The 18,727-nt window shown below is 41.5% G+C and overlaps 1 protein-coding gene across 1 annotated transcript in view; it reads left to right on the top strand.

Annotated features, from left to right (window-relative positions):
- dner (delta/notch-like EGF repeat containing) overlaps positions 1-18,727 on the top strand; it is a 46,119-nt gene continuing 27,392 nt past the window's right edge. The window contains exon 1 of the mRNA XM_058634846.1: positions 1-596. Within this exon, the coding sequence (XP_058490829.1) occupies positions 246-596 (351 nt within the window). The 5' untranslated portion in view covers positions 1-245. The remainder of the gene's footprint in view (positions 597-18,727) is intronic.

Below are 18,727 nucleotides of genomic sequence, written 5' to 3'. Positions count from 1 at the left end.
ACTTTCTTTCTCTCAGCCTCCTCTCCATCATCAGCAGCAGCCAGTCAGTCGCTCTCTCCCTGCGCACAGCTGAGCCTCAGCATCCTAACTGCCTCCTCTCTCTCTCTCACACACACACACACACCTCTCAGGTGCTGCTGAGCCCAGTCAGCTCTGAGGAAAAGAAAAGAAATAAACACACCACCATCACAACAACAACAACAACAAAAAAAGAGGAAAGAAGAAAGCAGCCTGAGAGGAACAGGATGAGGATGAGTGTGTGCAGTGTGCCGGCAGTTCTCTGCTGCCGTCCCACTCAGACTCCACTGCCTTTCACATCCTCTCTGATGCTTCTCCTCCTGGTTCTGAGCAGCAGCAGCAGCGGCAGCGGCAGCAGCATCGGAGTCGTCCCTTCTTCTCCTTTCCAGCTGGCCCCGGACACTCCGGCTCCAGCTGAGCCCACGCCGACCCAGTCCACACCTCGCCCGGACCCCTGCGAGGGCCGACCCTGCCTCAACGGGGGCTTCTGCCTGGCCCTCCCCTCTGCTGGCAGGCCACAGGACACCTGGGAGTACAGCTGCACATGCAGCCAGGGTTTCACAGGACGCAACTGTGAGGTATGGACACACTCACTTTGTGATCTCCATGATCTCTGTGTTACTTCTGTGGCTCTCTTGTCTCCTCCAGAGAGCAGGAGTGAGGAGGAGTGGGAAAAGTGCATGTGTGTATACTTCCTGGCATAATCACTGACCTTTGCAGGACCAGTGGTCCTCATGGAGCCCAAAACCTGGTCCTGATGAGGCAGAACCTGACTCAGATGAAGTGGTTCAGTTAAGGGTTAGGATGTGAATTATAGTTAGATAAAGTGAGGGTTCTGTATTAACTGGTTATGGCTGAGGTTAGGAATAACACTTTGTTAAGGTTGTCCAAATGAAGTGAAACTGATGCAGTGTCCTTTGTGTGTGTGTGTGTGTTTGTCGGGAAACTGACAAGCTCCCTATCCCCCTTTTAAAATCTCTTTTAACCTCTTTCATCGTTTTCTTAATGTGGCTAACTTTTTTGACAGTTTCAATCGTTTTTCAATCTATATTTTTATATTTATAATTATTAGTATTATTAGGTTATTATTTTGTGGCTTCTGGTCCCTTATCAGTACTAAAAAAAAAAAGAAAACATAAAGAACTTTGTTACATTTGATCAGAAAGTTTAGTCTTTCTCTTTTTTTTTGTCTTTTTGTTGTATCTGTGTGTGTTGTCATCGTGTGTGTGTGTGTGTGTGTCTGTTAGTACACCTTTTCTGGCATAAACACTGACATTCTCAGGACCAGCAGTCCTCACGGAGACCAAAACCTGGTTGTAATGAGGCCGGACCTCATTTCTGAGGAACTGGTTATGTTTAGGGTTCAAGATTTGAATTGTGGTTAGGTTAAGGTTAGAGTCAGGCATTAAGTAGTGACTGTGAGATTAAGAACAACGATTTGTTCAGGCTGTGCAAATGAATGGAAGTCAGTGCAGTGTCTGAAGAAGAATAGCTGCACAAACCCGTGTGTGTGTGTGTGTGTGTGTGTGTGTGAAAGAGATAACCCTGCAGCACGGTGTACATTTTGTTTTGTATGTGTGCCGTACAGTTGATGGTGGTGTGTTTGTGCGCTCTCGCTCTCTGCTGTTTGCAGATGTGTTTTTTTTTTTCCTCTTTATTGGGAGCATGTGCTGTCACTGAGACACGGCAGCAAGACAAGTGCTGCGTTGCTGTGGCAACAGGAGGGAAGGAGTGAGATGTGAGTGTTAACTCTGTGTGTGTGTGTGTGTGTGAGAGAGAGTATGTACATGCATGTAATGTGTATGTGTGTGTGTGTGTGTGTGTGTCTGTGTGTGTGAGGTGTTGAGAATTTTGGACACGCTGGTTTTCTTTTACTCTGCAAACCAAAAATAGTGGCGAATACTGAATGTGTTTTTATGCCGTGACCTAATTTGTTCTGCGTGTGTAGTGAGATAGAAGCCGTGCGAGTGAACGCATTGACATGTGAGGGTTCTGGTGATCAGGTGAATGAGTGTCTGCATTCTCTCACTGGAACATTCATGAGTAAGATACTGCAAGTGCCTTCACAACAAACTGGCTCTTTAGCATTTTTTCTTTTTTTTTTTTTTTTTTTTTACCCACCATTTTGTCAGATTAGTAGACTACAATAAAAAATGTATGACTGATAGTAAAATGCCGGCTTGGCTCAATGCATCAGTCTGTGGTTGTTTTTATTGTGTGTGATGAATACAAAGGTGAACAGGGTCTGACAGAGATACACATTCACAGTAACTTTGTTATCGTTCTGCGTTGTTTGACGTATCTGCAAATTCAAAGGACATTGGAAGTCCAGGGTCTGCCAGTCTTAATAATAACCCCACAATAATAGATGGACTGCATGTGATTCATGTGTCCTCAGCAGCACAGACGATAATTGAGTGTGCTGCGCCATCAGGGGGAGAATGACAAGGTGACCGAGTAAACTTAGCCAGAATCACCAACAGGTGGCAGCCATATCCTCCGCTTTAGTTTGCTTGTGCACATATTCATGTGCTTCATATGCACTTTAGTTGTGAGAGTGCAGGTGGAGCGTATGTGCAGAGGAACATGGCGGGGCTTGCAGTCAAGTTTGAAACCATTTAGTGGAGCATTTAGCTGAGTCCTGGTCTCCTTGACTGTCCTGGTTTCATCTCTCAGAATAGAAAGTGGCTCATTTTGTTTCCTCCATGTGCAGCCTGCTCACAAACCACAGAGGACAATTGTCACGCGCAGACCCAACTGCACATACACTTGATCAGGATCTTTGAGTGGCTTTATCCCAATAAGGGGCCAAAACTCAGGTCTGGGCAGATCTGTGAGACAGTTCCAAAAGGGTGTCAGTGATTCATCCCGCACTTCCCTGCTGCTGGCTGTGTCTTCTCCACGGACACGGAAGCAGGACGGAGCTCAAATTTAGAAAATGACCTCATTGGCTGGTGCTGGTTTACATCCCCAGACCTCGGCCTGCATAACAACACTCGTCGTGATAAAGTGAGAGAGGCAGCAAGAGACATTTTTAGAGGAGAACGAGAGCAAGGTGCGGTTGAAAGGAAAGAGGACGAGAAAAGGGGAAGAGGAGAATGAGTTGAGTTTAGTCGACAGAGACAACTGTACAGTTTCGTGACTGCAGCCAAGTTAGATATAAAAGAAGAAAACGGAATCATTTCTCAGTTCTGTATTTCAAGGACATGCTGTCAGAAGCAGAATCTGCAGAACAAAAATAATCTGACTACCTTAATCCTGCTGTGTGCTTTTCCACCAAAGCTTTTTGTGATACTGAAAGAATGAAAGCAGTGTAATGCAAGCCCCAGCAGCAGGTACCAGAGGACAACAAACACAATCTACTTGTTAAACTAGCTGACTTTTAATAACGTGCTGCGCCTTTTATGGAGGGCAGCACCAAAGATGTCCCGGTGGAATTCACTGCCGTGGCTCGTTCTGTGATTTATTGGCCTCTCGTCTTCCAGCTTATTTATTATTGAAAGGCCTGTTTTGTACCCTGATGGATTTGTGCCACTATACCGCAGGACGGTGGCGACATTAACCATTTTGACAAAACAAGCCATTTGCCACGAGGTTAGTCCAGGGAGCGTGTGCTGCTCAGCCATTCAGTTTTAGAAAAGCAATAGATCACCGGGATTTTCAGACTGGAATTAGCCTCTGGTATTATGAACAAAGAAAGTATTTACTGGGGATGTGGGACTTAAAGATGATGAAGGAATTGATACATCTGAGGGTGCCCAGGAGTAATTTAGCCTTTACCGCAGCAGCTAGTTCTTCCTCGATTTAATAAGCACACACAGAGGAGGTCAGAGCATTGATGGACTGGAGGTCTCTGATCCTTGTTAAACCTCGACTCAGAGAGTTTTGCTCATCATTTTTCATTCGTTCAACACCAAAAGCTGCTTTTCTCGTTCCTTTTTCCACGGCTCTATAAACACCATGTAAAGTCCTCAGACTTTTGACTCGAAATGTCTTGTTTTTCCTGTTTGATGTACCCCAAATGTTTCTCCTACAGTTGGTTAACAGTATCGTTTGTTGTTCAGCTGTCGCAAAAAAGATGTCATGGTAGCATGGACATTTGTTGACAAGCCACTGATACTGGTTAACTCTGAAGCAAGACAATCAGGAAAGGTAACCGTCTGTCCTTGTTATCCTCCCTGGTGATATTTAGATGATAGATGTTTCTGACTGACTTTATGTGTTCCTTGAAGGCCTCTGCTTCTTGGATTTTGTTGTAGCTTGGTGTAGTTCCTCTGAAGGAGCTCAGGGCCCAGTTTGCCACTTCCTCCATGCAGAGATTGGCCACGACAGCTGACACAGGGAACCCATGGCGCATCCATGCTTCTTTCTGTAGAAAATCTACAGCTTCATTTGTGGGTATGCAGGTGAAACGCGATGTGATGTTGAAGGACATCGTGGTTTCATCCTGTGAAAGTTGCAAGTCTTTGACCTTGGAGGTGAAGTCTGTGGTGTTTTGGATGTGTTGTGGGGTGTCCCCCCACGAGGGGTGCCAAGATAGTGGCTTTGCATTGTGTGGTCTCTCCCCGGGGTTAGGGTTAGTATGTTTTGTACAGTTGTAGGCAGTCTAGTACATTTTTCTTGTACTTAGTGGGGTCTTTCTTCAGGGTCTCCTAAGTGCTGCTGTTGCTGAGAAGTGTAGTCATTCTGGCGTGGTAGTCAGCTGTGTTGAGGATGATGGTGCATCTTCCCTTGGCTGCTGGTAGGATGGTGATGTCTGGGTCCTTGCTCACGGAGGAGATGGCTCTTATTTCTTCATTAGTGAGAGTGGAGGGCACTAGTGGCGCCATGAGTTTGATTGTGGGTGGGCCTCCAGAAAACTGAATGGGCCCTTGTGTCGCTGTCCTCAGCTCAGTGCTGAAGTGGACAAAGACATGCACCTTGGCAGCAAGCCTAACTTCATTTATCTCTTTTGAACGTTCAATACACAAAAAGACTGAAGCGGAATTATATCATTGGACTTGCCTTGCTGGTGTGAGAGGGTGGCTAGTACAGGAGGACTTGACTCGAGCTGGATGGTAACTTGTCACTTGTAACGTTACTTAAAACATTACCTACTCCTCGGAGTCTTTCTTTGTGAATTTAAATGAAAACAAGCGGCTTTGCTTTGTATGTTTGCATGTTTATGTTGACGTTTCATACAAGCTACTGTCTGTGTCTGTCTCATTCTGGGTCAAAATGAGTATATTGTATAATATAGTAGAACCGCGGGTGGTGGAGGGTAGTACCTTGGCGTACTTAGTCCTTTTTCAGACACCAATTGTCAGCAACCTACAAAGCTGTCTTCAGGGCCCTCCCCAAACGGTTTGACCCCAATTTCCAGCTTGGCTCATTTGACCTTTGCAACTCACATGATGTTTATGTTGAAGACCCCAAGGTCCCATCAAGGGTTTATAAACCTGGGGACTCCCACACCAAAATCAGTCAACCAGGACTGGATAGAAAAGGGCACAGGCCCTGAACTATCCTACCAGGCTCAAGATTGTCTTAGTCTTCAGACCTGAAGAATTATTTGGGATGAGAGGTGAAACATCTTCAAGAACCTTACACTACCATGATCTGGAGGAATGAGAACCTTGACAGAAACCTGGTGGTAATAACAACTATGGTTCTGTTTACAGGTAAAAAGAAAAAGAAGGTTGAAAAAAAAGCACACATTTGTAAAAACAAGTCATGGTTAAATGTATTGCGATTATTTGGGATTTTTCCTTTTATAGGAGCAGTGGTCTGGTTGCCTGGCAACTGCTCTAAGACAAAACTTTCCACACGAGATATAAATAGATTATTTAGCGAGTTAGTGCTTTCCAACTTTTGCTCGGTTTTATGCTTCGTTAACCAGCTGCTGTCAGTGGCATCATCATAGTTACTTCATACTACATCATGTTTCGCTTTGACTCTATGTTAAAACTCTGACCTGACAGTTGACATTGGATTGGAAAGACTTTAAAGGATTTCACACTTGGCATTTATTTTCATTTGACTCCAGACTCGCCATGTGGTCATCATTTAGATGGGAATTCTAATTCTTTCAGTTGAGTTTGTGCTCCATACAAATAGTGTTGAAGGTCAACATGCAAGTTTCTCTCTCTCTCTCTCTCTCTCTCTCTCTCTCTCTGTGTTGTCATCTACTACAGTATCAGTGAGGGAATGTAGATGCCACAATCTGAGATGTGAATTGTGGTTAGGTTAAGGTTGGGCCTTATTTACCATTATAAGATATACTCTATGTGTGATTGGGCCACACGATTGGTGCATTTTGCAGCAAGAAGACCTGGGTTCGATTCCTTTCTGCATGGAGTTTGCATGTTCTCTCTGTGTGTGCGTGGGTTTTCTTCAGCTTCTCTGGCTTCCTCCCACTTAAGCAAATTGGACACTCACATTGACTGAATGTGAGAGTGGTTGTTTGTCTCTGTATATGTGACCCTTTGATGGACTGGTGACCGGTCCAGGGTGTCCATCGCCCAATGTCAGGTGAGATTGGCCCAGCACCCCCCGTGACCCTCATGTGGAGGATAAAGCGGTAGAAAATGGATGGATGTGTGATCTTAAAGTATTTGTCTGAGGGATGCATATGAGAGGAAAAAGAGTTCATCTTTCAACAGCAGGGGGAAAAAGAATAGATTCCGGTTTTATTGACTAAGTAATGTATTGCTGTTTTCACAGTCCACTTGAAAAACAGATGTTAAACATCTTCATTATGGGAAACGTGCATCCTTGTGTAATTCGTTTCAGTTGGTCTGATGAAAGGAGTGGTGGTGGTGGTGGGGGAGTGTTACCGTGGTAACAAGCTGCTTATAACCCCACAGCTACTTTTTGATACAGCACCAGCAAATAATAAGAAGAAGCTCCTTTGAGCTATTAGCAGTAAGCTGTGGCTCGTATTCATGCAGATGGCCTCAGATGTGCTGCCTTTAAACAGGCCAATAACTGTGGTCATTTCCATATCACACATCAGCCGGCCTTCAGATCTAAGGCAAGTGTGTGAAGAGGTGAGCCCTGATGCATATGGATGATGCAGGAGATGAGTGGTCCAACATCAAGCACTCATACTGTACATACTGATCATACAGACGCGCGTGGGTCTCATATGAGACCAGCTGAGAGTCATATATTTCATTCATTCATTCATTCATCAGTCATTTAAAGCCAAGAAAGCGAATATGTAAAGGTGTATTCATTTGTGAATGAATATATTGAACTAATACCTAAAATACTCGGGTCACATGACAACCAACCACTGACAGGTCACGAGAGAGATCCCACTCACTGGTGCCATTAAATTAAAAAAATATAGTGTCTTACAAAATATTTTGACAAGATGTATTCTTATTTTCTGTACTTTTGTCAGCTCACATCTGCAGCCTGTACTTTCTCTTCTTTCTTTCTTATGACTCACTGTCACTCATTAGGAAATGAGCTTTCATCTTGTCTGTGTCTGGTGGCGAGGCTTCCCTCCCTTGTCCTGGATAGAGAAAAAAATATTTTTAAATGCTTTTGGTTTGGCCTTGTTGCTATATTTAGCTTAAAGAGAGCGGTCAGCTGTGTCACCATCCACATAATGTAAGAAAAAAGGTCAGAGAAGCTCTTACTCTGCGTAACTCAATCCACTAATAACCCTCTGCACTGAAACCACCATTGCTCTGTCACTTCTAATGCTTAGTCTCTGTTGTTGTTGTTGTTGTTGTTGTTGTTGCTGCTGCTGTCATATTAATGAACCTATGTGTTTGTTTTTGTGCAAATGTGCAAATCTTTATTACACAAAGGGAGTTCTGTTATTCAGACATAAATATGGTTGACAAAATAATAGAAACACTTAATGGCTGCACGTTTTCTCCTTCTTTTTTTAATAAAATATGTATTCTTCTACTACATTGATCACACAATTAGAATTTGAATACTTACTACTAGAATTAACAAATATTTGAATGAATAAACTAACTAGGGCAGTACTCCTTCAGTCAGTTACACAACAACAGTCAGACAGACAGACATTGCTTGACTTTATAGATCTCTGAATTCTTACGTTTAACTAAATGTATGATACATAAAATAAAATAGAGACAGATATTTTTGTTATGTATGTGTGGTATTAATCTACTGATGGTCGTGGTGATCCCCGTCACCCACTAATGTTGGCAAACCTACATGTGACCTAATTTGGTCACATGTAACACGTTCTATGTGTTATTGAGAAGACACACTGTGTGTATGTGTGTATGTTCTGGTGTGTGTGTGTGTCATGAACGTCTTCTCTTACAGCCGCAGAATATAAACCACAGCTTCACTCAAATTAAATAAATAAATAAATAAATGACAAACTCTGACTCGATGTGTGACGCAGTGACTAGCTTCAGGCACAGACACACAGATTAGCTGGTATTAACAGCTGGGCCTGTCTGCTCATTGATAGGAGAGCGTGAGACACTGGAAAATGTGGCTGTCTGTTGGGAATTGTAATTAAAATATACTCATTTAAAGTCACCTCTTGTGCAGAGACGCATTGGTGAACTTTCTTCTCTTAGTAGGTTTTGCTCCAGAGATTCTGGCTGTGGTTTTCTCTGTCGACTCACTGTCGATCTGTTGGTGTAGCGTCAAGTTCTGTATCCTGAAGCAGGTCATACCTGATTTAGACTGGTAGGTAAACAAGCTAAGCTATGCTTATCTGAGACAATCCAACCATTTATTATTTGCAAAGGAACTACATTTTGTCTTACTTTTATTGTGGTAAGTCATCTGTGCAAAAGTGATGCTTTTATTTTGAAATGCTAAATACCGGAAGTAGTACAAAACACGAGAGAAACATGGAGCCAATTAAGGCTGCAAACGTATTCTCACGCACGTTTGGTTTGTTTTAGCACCTAGCCGACGAGGGCACAAGGTCTGTATATGTTTTATTTGGTATTGTGTGTGTTTTGAGTTGCTTTTAATCCCAGTTAGTACTTTATAGAGTTCCATGTGAATGAGAATGATATGCTAGTAGCGTCACTTCATTATTACGTCAGCAGCATCCTATATGTGAGTTATTGCACAGTTAACTCTTTTGAAAGGAAACATATAATTATAGTATGCACAATTAATCAATAAACTGTTTGTTTTACATATTTTATTGCAATATTCCTATATTAGGGTGTACGAAATAGCCTTAAAAGGGCTAAAGAGGAGTAAAAGGGCGATAACTCCTATGTTCATGTGAGTTAAAACTTAAAAATTGAATATTTTGTCTTTTCACCAGCTCTTATGGCATGTTCAGGATAACTTAACGGCATGTTTGGAGTGAATTAAGTTTTAAATAAAGCTTTCTGAACCATCAGGAGCCAGACCATTGTTCAGCTAGGGATGCTACACTATTGGTCATGTTTATTGCAAGATAGACGGACAACCATTTTCCTGTTTTGTTTTCCCTCCAGACAACTTTATTTATGCATTCTTATCAAGATGTGAAAGGTTTAAAAGAATTGGGTACAATGTGTTTTAAAAACCAATTATGGACAGCACCTTTAAAGCTGTTGGGGGGGCAAAACAGTCAAAGTCTATGCTGTGATAAATCAATCAAGTCTGGATCAACTGTCTCCTGCTAATTCATCCACCTCCTCCTCCCAAAGCTCCACTCTGATCACATCAAACCTTACTGGTCAGCAGTCAATCGATGTTTGTCGGTGGGAGTGTACAGCTTTTTAAAAAAAATTGATTTGATTTGATTTGATTCGCGGGCCACACGGTTGATGTAGTGGTCAGACACTGTTGCCTTTGCATCAAGAAGACCCAGGTTCGCGGCCCGGTCAGAACTAGGGCCTTTCTGCATAGCGTTTGCGTGTTCGCTCTTTGGGTTTTGTGTGGTTTCCTCCCACAGTCCAAAAACATCTTTGATTTGGGGATTAGGCAAGTTAGACACTCAAAAATGATTGACCGTAGGTGTAAGACTGGATGGTTGTTTGTCTCGATGTGGCCCTGTGATGGACTGGCGACCTGTCCAGGGTGTACCCCACTTTTCGCCCTATATCAGCTGGCATTGTGATCCTCATTATAAAGTGGTAGATTCGATTAGACTAGACTGCATGAAGTACATGGAAAAAAGGGCATGTTATTATAGCAGGGATGTATTACACAACAGTAATAGACAATTGTCAGAATGTTTGATATATATATATATATATATATATATATATATATATATATATATATATATAGAGATGTGACAGTGTTACATCATTCTGTATTTCTTTGTAACATAAGGAAAAACAAATTGGTGTTGCCAGTCCTGATTATCCATCCTGTCATCCCTCCCTTTGAAAGTGTTCTATGGGCGGTGTTGTAAATCTCTTCAAGCAAAATGAAAAGCTGCAGACTCACTGTTGTGGCTCAGAAAAAACACTTTATTCTTCTTCGTCTTCTTCTTCTTCTGGGACAAAGCCTGTGGGAGGAGAGTGATAATGTATGTCCAGTGTCAGCTCCCAGCACGAGGCCAAATTTTCATTGCTATGCCCACATTCCTCTTGTAAGGTCACCATGGCAACAGAGCAATGACGCAGGGAGCCAGCAGATCAACAGGTGGAGAACAGCATCAAGCAGCTACTTCCGGTGCTCATTGTTGAGGGCTGTTTTTTTTGCAGGAAGGGCTTATAACTCATTATGTGGCTCCACATTCAGCACAGCCTGTAGGTGTTGTAACATGTTTTCAATGTTCCTCCTGGTGTGATTCAGTTTATTTTTTTTCTTCACATCGGCCTGCACAATGGCCTCCTTGGCATTACCTGACTTCCTAGGAGGTGGGTGGATTGAGTGGTGGAAATGGAACAGGATGTTACATTTCAGCATTGTCATGACTAATTCCCTGTGACAGCAAGTGCCATTTCATGTAGCTATTAAAAACAATAAAATGGGAAATAAATACCATGCACCTTAATTTACTTTAAGGGACAAAAGCCTCAAGAGACCTCACGTGTTTGATTTAGTTCCAGAAACTGCTTGTTTTATGCCAGCATTATGCAATCATGTCCACAGCAGGTTTTCTTTCATACAGTGGATATCTTCTTTTACAATGAACTGTCTGTATAGGTCAGAGAGAACAACGTGTTTAAACAGCCAGTAATGACATCCATGTCCACCAGCTGTGGCCACTTTGTGTTGTAGTGTTTTTTCCTCATGCAGAAGGACATTTATTTGAGTTATCAACCCCCCCCCCCCCCCCCGGTGTCTCTAAAAACCTGTTTCACTAAATGTACTGAAACAAATAATAACTAATGTTTCTGCCCCTCTGCAACTCGGATCACAGTGGGTAATAACGTTTTATGAAGGAAGTAATAATGAAACAGCATGTCACACAGTGAAACAGCTTAAAAGCCACAAGGAGGGCTTCCATCCTACCATTAAGTCTTCTGTGTAGCACAGCAGAGTCTCTATCTGATCGAATGGTTTGGAGAAATCAGCAGTAGAGAGAGAGAATGCAGAAAAACAGCTGCTGAGCCAGCGTTGCCACTGCTATACTGTTAAAATATGAGTGAAATATCGCGAGGCCATCTGTCTGTAACTGTGAAAGATCTACTCTCAATGTAATTCTTTTCACACAGGATGGTTATAAGCCTTCACTCTCACCATAGCTGTTTAAAACACAGTATGTACAGACATTGCACATGGATGGTAATTTATGGTTCACCAATCTTTACGCTGCCAAAACCCAAAGCTAGTATTTTCAATAAAGCCTTTACTTTAGTCTTCCACTCTGTTAAGTATTGATGTGGCTGTTGAAGTAATGTGTCGTGTCACTCAAAAGCCCAGATGATTTCCCATTACAGTGTGACTGTGCAAGCTCCATTAGTGGACAGTAGGGGGCAGTAGTTAAGGTGCATTGGACATCTTACTGGAGGTGTGTTTGTTTGTAGGAGACATGGTGAGGAATATCAGTAAGTATAGAAATCAAATTTATAAAATAAAATAAAGTTTTTATTGTTATTTGTATTTGACAGCACCACAGCACAGTTCCACAAGGCTTGATCCTGGGGCCTTTTCTGTTAAACATTTATGATCTTAATCAGGTTATAGATAGAAAAAAATACTTACAGATTTATACACCAGTGACACAGGGGACAAGTGCTTAGTAAGTGCATTTAACAAATCAGTGTTGGATGTCAAATAATTCTCTTTAATTTTAGTCAGTCAGTTAGTTACTGTAGTTAGTTACATTTTTATTTTTCAGAGTCATGCACAAATCTAGTTTAAAGTTTAGACCAGATTTGTCCAAATTTATCTTTAGACTCAAAACACAGATTCAGACCTAAATTTAGAGAGTTGCAGCATCATCCGTTTAGAGTACTTGTTTCAAAAAGAACTTGCAGAAGCATTGTGTTATTATTACTGTAACACTGTTCTAAAGGGTCGCTGTGAGAAAGATGATTAGAGTTGCTGATACAGAACACCACAGCTGGAGTCCTCACAAAGAGATCGGATCACATGAGTCCAGTTCTCAGGTCTCTGACTCTGACTTCTTGTTTAGCATATGGTTTATAAATAGATCCCCGGTCTACTGCTCTGTTATGAAGCTCCCAGATGTCTCAGTTTGTCTGACTGCTGCTCCCAAAATCCAGATTTGACACAGAAAAATCAGCGTTTAGTTTTGCAGCGCATGTCTTAACAAACCTGAGGTGTTTTTCAGTGATAGGCTTTTTTAAATCAGGGATTAACACTTTATTTTTGCCACTGTCATTTCATTAAATATGGGGAAAATGACTCACATTTTATAATCCTCTAGCTGTATTTGAATATGAATTATTCCATTTCATCTGTGTTTGTCTAGTTGTGCCTATTTTTGTTTCCTTTAATCATTTAAATCCTGTTTAAGTGTCCTTACTGTCTGAGCCTCTGGTACTTTTAATCTCCTGGTTGCATATAAAGACAGCATTTTTAATGACAAACTGAAAGTAATTTTATGATCGAGTTAGCTCACTCATATGTTGAAATTACCTTAAATATTAGTTCAAATTCAGCAGCCATGTCTTTGTTAGGAGCTGTTAGAGATCTTTTTTCATATTGAGTGGATTTTGCGTGTGCAGCAAAGCACAGCATTTGAAATAATCTGAATACTGACAAAATATTTCACCCTGCACAAAACTGTATCTCAAGCGCTGTAGCCTGTTCTTGTTGTGACAGTAAAAACACAGTAGTACAAACACTGACAGAGCGGGGTGAAAGCTAATCAAGGTAAATGTGATACTGTGAATTGTCCTTACTTGAGAAATAATCCATCACACATATTGACTCATTGTAACGTGACAGCAAAATCTGCATTCAAGAGATGCAGCAAAACAACAGGAAAAACAAAAAAACTCCCTCTATGTCAGCCCATCTGCTGCAAGTGCAATGTCTGATAAATACACCCTTATCCATTTTATTCCCTGTCTGAATAACAGAGCAGACACGTGAGTTCCCTGAAGCCTGAGTTCTACTTGGATCCATAAACCTGATCTCTTACATCACTCTCCTCATACTTAGCTTTCCTCATTTCCTCTCCTCCTACTCTTCATGTCTTGGCCAAGTCGCCCATCAGTCTGTCTGTTTTGGCATTTTGGCAGAGGTACAACGTAATTGTCTTTTGAGTGATGGTGAGCGATCATGGCGGGTTATTTAATGTAATTTGTTTGATGAAAGCACAGAGAGGCTCCATTAAATTATAACAACAAACATGAAGACGTGTAGGTACAGAAGAACAGAAAGCACACATTTTTTTTTGTTACCGTGTGAACAATTTCGCAATATTTTTTGGTTAAGTCACATGCTGCAGCGGAATATCCCATGTTGGAGAAACTACGTAGCCTTCACTTATCATCAAAACCCAAAACATCAATTCACACAATCAGGCAGTTTTTACATGTATGAAAAACTTTATTTTCACCCAAATTTGACACAACTGAACAGTGGGATATGATCATGAAGGGTCATTTTACCTGACTGGCATGCTTTCAGTGCTCCTTCATTTACATCTCTTTATGCATCAGGGCATGATTGAGATTTATCAAAGTGCTCTGCCTCATTTGTGGAGGCTTCACGGATCCAAATTTTAAAAGAGAAGTTCCTCTTTGAAGCCACTGGCCTGGGAAGTGATGTGGAAGTTTCAGAGACGGAGAGGGAGGGAGGGATGGAAGATGCTTTGATGTGCACAAATAGATAACATTAAAAGGTGTGTGTGGACAAAGACGCACTTTCTGGCCACAACTCAAGCATCGTCCTGCGCTACTGGGTTGTACAACGACTTAAATGGACATGGACCTGATTGCGGCAGATTGTCTTTATCGTAGACTGGTCAGGGATATGATTTTGGAAAATATTGGCCTCTTGTCAAGATTCAAATTGTGGGAAATAGTATTTATGAAAACTGTTTGAGGTGCAGTATGCATCAACCTTTAGCATTTGAACTGGATACGGCAGTTCCATTGAGAATGTTGCAGGGTTGTGGTTGCCCGATTTTGCACATATCCAAGTGATCAGATCCAGTCCATATTGGCATAGTCTCCCACATGGATTTCTATAGTCACAGGCCATGCCACGGAAAATCAAAAAAAAGAAGTTTAAATCTGTGCCTGTTTCTGTCCCATCTGATTATGCAGAGCACAAACTTTCTTCTGAGTTTTAAACCATTGTCTTCCACTGTGTCGATCGTTTAACACGCCTCCAATTAACTCTCCGGATCTATGCCATTGTTGCTGTTGGAGTTGTGCACACACTTGTGGACACTTTAAGTGACAGAGACTTTCAGATCTGTAAAAATCTGTACCGTATCTGTATATGGTTTGAATAATCTTTGGATCATCTGTGTTTTTTAGCTGTCTAGACTGAGCCAAAATCAAGCTCGATACAATCTTGATATGCTAAAAAAAATCCAGTTTGGGCTGCAGTCTAAACAAGGCCTTACAAACACTGAACCTTTTTTTAGTTAATTCCAGTATGCCAGCCACAGGAGGAGACTGGAACTAAACGTGTGCTCTGCTTGAGAGCAACACCAGGGAATTATGACATGATTAGAGGAGAAGACAAAGCCACAATAATGGACCGTAAAGTAGTTAGTGTCAGTTAACCCTGGCTGGCATTCCCCGTGTTGCTTCTCTGTCTGGGAGAAAAGCCTCCACACTGGCAAGTCTGTCGTCAACGTCCTCTCTGCTCTCAGCATCTATATTTTAACGCGTCCTCACTGCAGACCCTCGTTTTTCTTCTCCTCATGTTGGGAAATTCTAAAGAGGTATAGTGAGGCATTTTAGGTTATTGGGTGGGTGAAGCAACAGGCCAAAAAGCTGTAAAGTCAGTCTTTTAGATTCATCTCAATATAATACATTTACTACATACAGCACTTTTTATTAGTGATTTGTCGACTGATTAAGTATATATTTTTTTTAAAATGATAATGAATCTTAATTCTGCTCTGCTCTCATCATGTTGCCGCTGGATGCTACGTACAGCTCTAACTCAATCTACTGACGCGGACATTAGCATATACACTAAAGTTTTACTGCAAAATCTATTTTAAGGATAAACATTTTTCCTAGAAGAGAGCAATGTGGCCTTTAAGTATCTCTTGAGTGAGTATTTGTGGTGACATCACTTGACAGGTCTTTAGAGTGAATGGGTGTAATCCATCTTCCTCCAGCTGGCTTCGCTATAATCAATAATGTGCTTTACGAGTTTGTTTTCATTGCCGAGTATCTGAAAAGCCACAGTATACTATCAGCCAAGCACCAGATGGCAAACAGTTAGAAAATATCTGTTTGGAAATAAAGAGAGGGGCATTTAGTAAATCTACAGTTTAACCTTTTTCTCAGGAGTTGGTGGATACGAACAAAAACAAGTATTTTGACAGAATATTTTCCTAATTAATTATTGTTACATATATGTTTAAATGTTGTCTTTAATGTTTAAATATGCAGCTGTTTGCCCCATGTTTGCATTTGTTGCTGAACAAAGCTATAAAAACACCTTGTTTGGTTGGTATGATGGTGTTTTAACTTAATTATAAAACATCACTTAAGACACAGAAAAACCTTAGCGTGAGCCTGAGCTATAGGAATTGTTGAGTCAGGCGATAATTTTATGTTCACTGTTGACCTCTAGACAAGAATGTGTGGGCCTCAGCTGCATGGAGACACATGATGGAGGGAAAGTTTGCACTTCATGGAAGTGTCAGCAGCAGACAGGTGGGGACATAAGACACGGTTACAATGTGAAAGACAACTTCATATTCAGATTTAGCTTGACGGAAGTGTCACACGTATAACTGAGATTCATTGAACCGTCTCGTCTGCGATGTGCCAGCTGGAGCCATGTGTGAAACGGTTGGTTTATATATTCCCTCAGAGGACCCGTAGATTTGGGGGTGAAATTACATTTTGTACACCAGCTGACAACATCTGTACGAGTCTGTAATAAAGGCTTCAGTTTAACACATCTGCGTCTCCCGAGGACTCCTTCCCTCAGCTCACAAGATGCTCATCACAGCACAGATTGCAGGACTGAGAGATGAGTCTCTTCATTCCAGTTTATTGTTCTTCCCAAAATGGTTGTGTTAAAATAAATGCTGAAACACCACTTGGTGCAGAATGCAATACTCCAATATTAAGCAGTAACTGCCTCTTCTTTCTCGTTGAAAGGAGAACACAGAGTATTAAGGAGATCAATGCGGCAGAGTAACTGTGTTCACAGTTCGTGGTGGTGAAGCAGCAGAGGTGGATTTTCACAGGAACTGCTGCTGAAGAAACAGTGTTTCAGGACTTCCTATTTGACTTCCAGTTCCTATTTTCCCAATGAAAATGATTAAAGTGATCTCACTTTTAAGGCCAGATGAGAATCCTTTTTCTGTTTTGTTATGTGAACAGCAGTATTTATTTGTGGAACTACATACTTTGGTCAGCCTTGGTTTCACCTCAGCTCATATCTCACTCAAAAGCTGTCACTCTGTTCCCAGTCCATTTGATTCAAATCTGTCTACTTTGTGCAAACAAAGGCCTCAAGACTGTTCCCCCCTTTTTTCTCCTCACTTTTCCGATGGTTTCTAAAGTGTGTCAGTGAGTGATCTGTTTCTGATTCTTTAGATCATAAAACACTCATTCAGTTGTAACAGACTTCAAAGATGACATTGTTGTTCTGATGTCATAATACTGAGGTCTGTGCTCCTTTTATTATCCAAAAATAAATCTCTGGTTCACTAACCGTGATGGAGAAAGACTTAAAAGGAGAAGGACGGTGACAAAACAGACGAGCGGCACCTTCACACTCACCTGCTCATGCAATCGTGGCCATAATAAAAATGGGTCAACGCGTCTCTGAGCTGTGTTTGCTCTGACAGCTGAGCTGATGAGGCTGCAGCATCAGGGGCTTCATGCTGAGCAAGTTTTCTGAATAATGCATTAAAACGACAATAACGTCAGCACTAAGACAGACAGGATATTGCTTAAACGCAGTATTTGAAAATGATTGAGTTAATATTGATGGCATAAAGAAGACAACAGTCAGACAGGCAGAATTCTAAAGAGATTATTTCTACTTATACCCTGCGTTCTTGTGTTGTGGGCAGATTGCATGGAAAGCTTGATGCTTGGCAGCTAACAGAACTTAGCAGAGCAGTGTCTGTTATGAGTTGATATCATTGCTAATGTGATGGTGATGTGCACCATTGTTGGTGTACTCTTGACACAAAGCACGCTCCATTAGAGCCTAGTTGTGCTTGAGCTAAATGTTTGATCTGTGTCGGCACATTTGCATAACACGTTTTGATTGGCTGTTGCTCGAGCTGACGCTTGGAAATGTAACATCTTTACTGATCACTTCCTGTTTTATTTTGGTAACGTTCAAATTCCAGATGACTTTACTTCCTTTGAACACTTGCTCCTCCCCCATTAGATTCAGCTGTGATCAATTACTCACCTCACTATTTAGCCAATGCTCACCTTTCACTTTCTGCCAGTTCCTCTTGTTCCTCTTAAGTAAGATTACCAGTGTTCTGTATCTGATGACTTCCTCATGTATGACCTGCTTGGTTTTGGAACTTCAGCCTACAGGTTTTTATACCTTTGCTATATTTTTTGGACTGCCTGTGTACTGACCCCCTTTTGTTTGCCTCATCTCCACTTTGTTGGTGTCTTTGTGTTGATAAAAAAATCAGGCAACAGATTGCATGAGGTGATGTTTGAGCTAAAATTGGATTTGGTTTGGTTGGCTTCTACTGGTAAATGTGAGTCCCTTTAACATTGAGGCCATAATGTGCTCATCTAAACTGCTTGTGGAGTATCAGGCATTTTGAAGTCCATCTATCTCGCTGGATACAGCTGATTTTGTGTCCGTGACTGTGTTCACTCTGGGTTTAAACAACAAAAGCTGCTTGTGTCTTCCTCACCCTCTGTCTGAACCACTTCTCTGCTTTGCTGATTTCTTACTCTTCAGTTTATCTGGTCTTTTACACATCATTTGGTCCATTTTGGCCGCTCAGCTGCATTTGAATCCCTGGGATGTAACGTCTCATTTGTCTCCCATTTGTTTGGAAACTAACATATATGAAGACAGTGACTACATGACGGCTGATATTAAATGTTTCAAATCCTTAGTTCAGTTAATAATGCTCCATGATTTTCTGAATGTCTTACTTTATATCTCTTTGTTTATATCTCTTGTATCTGCTCACATCCCAGGGCTCAAA

Source organism: Solea solea, chromosome 7 (genome assembly GCF_958295425.1).
Source record: "Solea solea chromosome 7, fSolSol10.1, whole genome shotgun sequence".
NCBI classification, from domain to species: domain Eukaryota; kingdom Metazoa; phylum Chordata; class Actinopteri; order Pleuronectiformes; family Soleidae; genus Solea; species Solea solea.
Note: the sequence above shows the minus strand (reverse complement) of the source record. Positions and strands in the feature narration are given on the sequence as shown.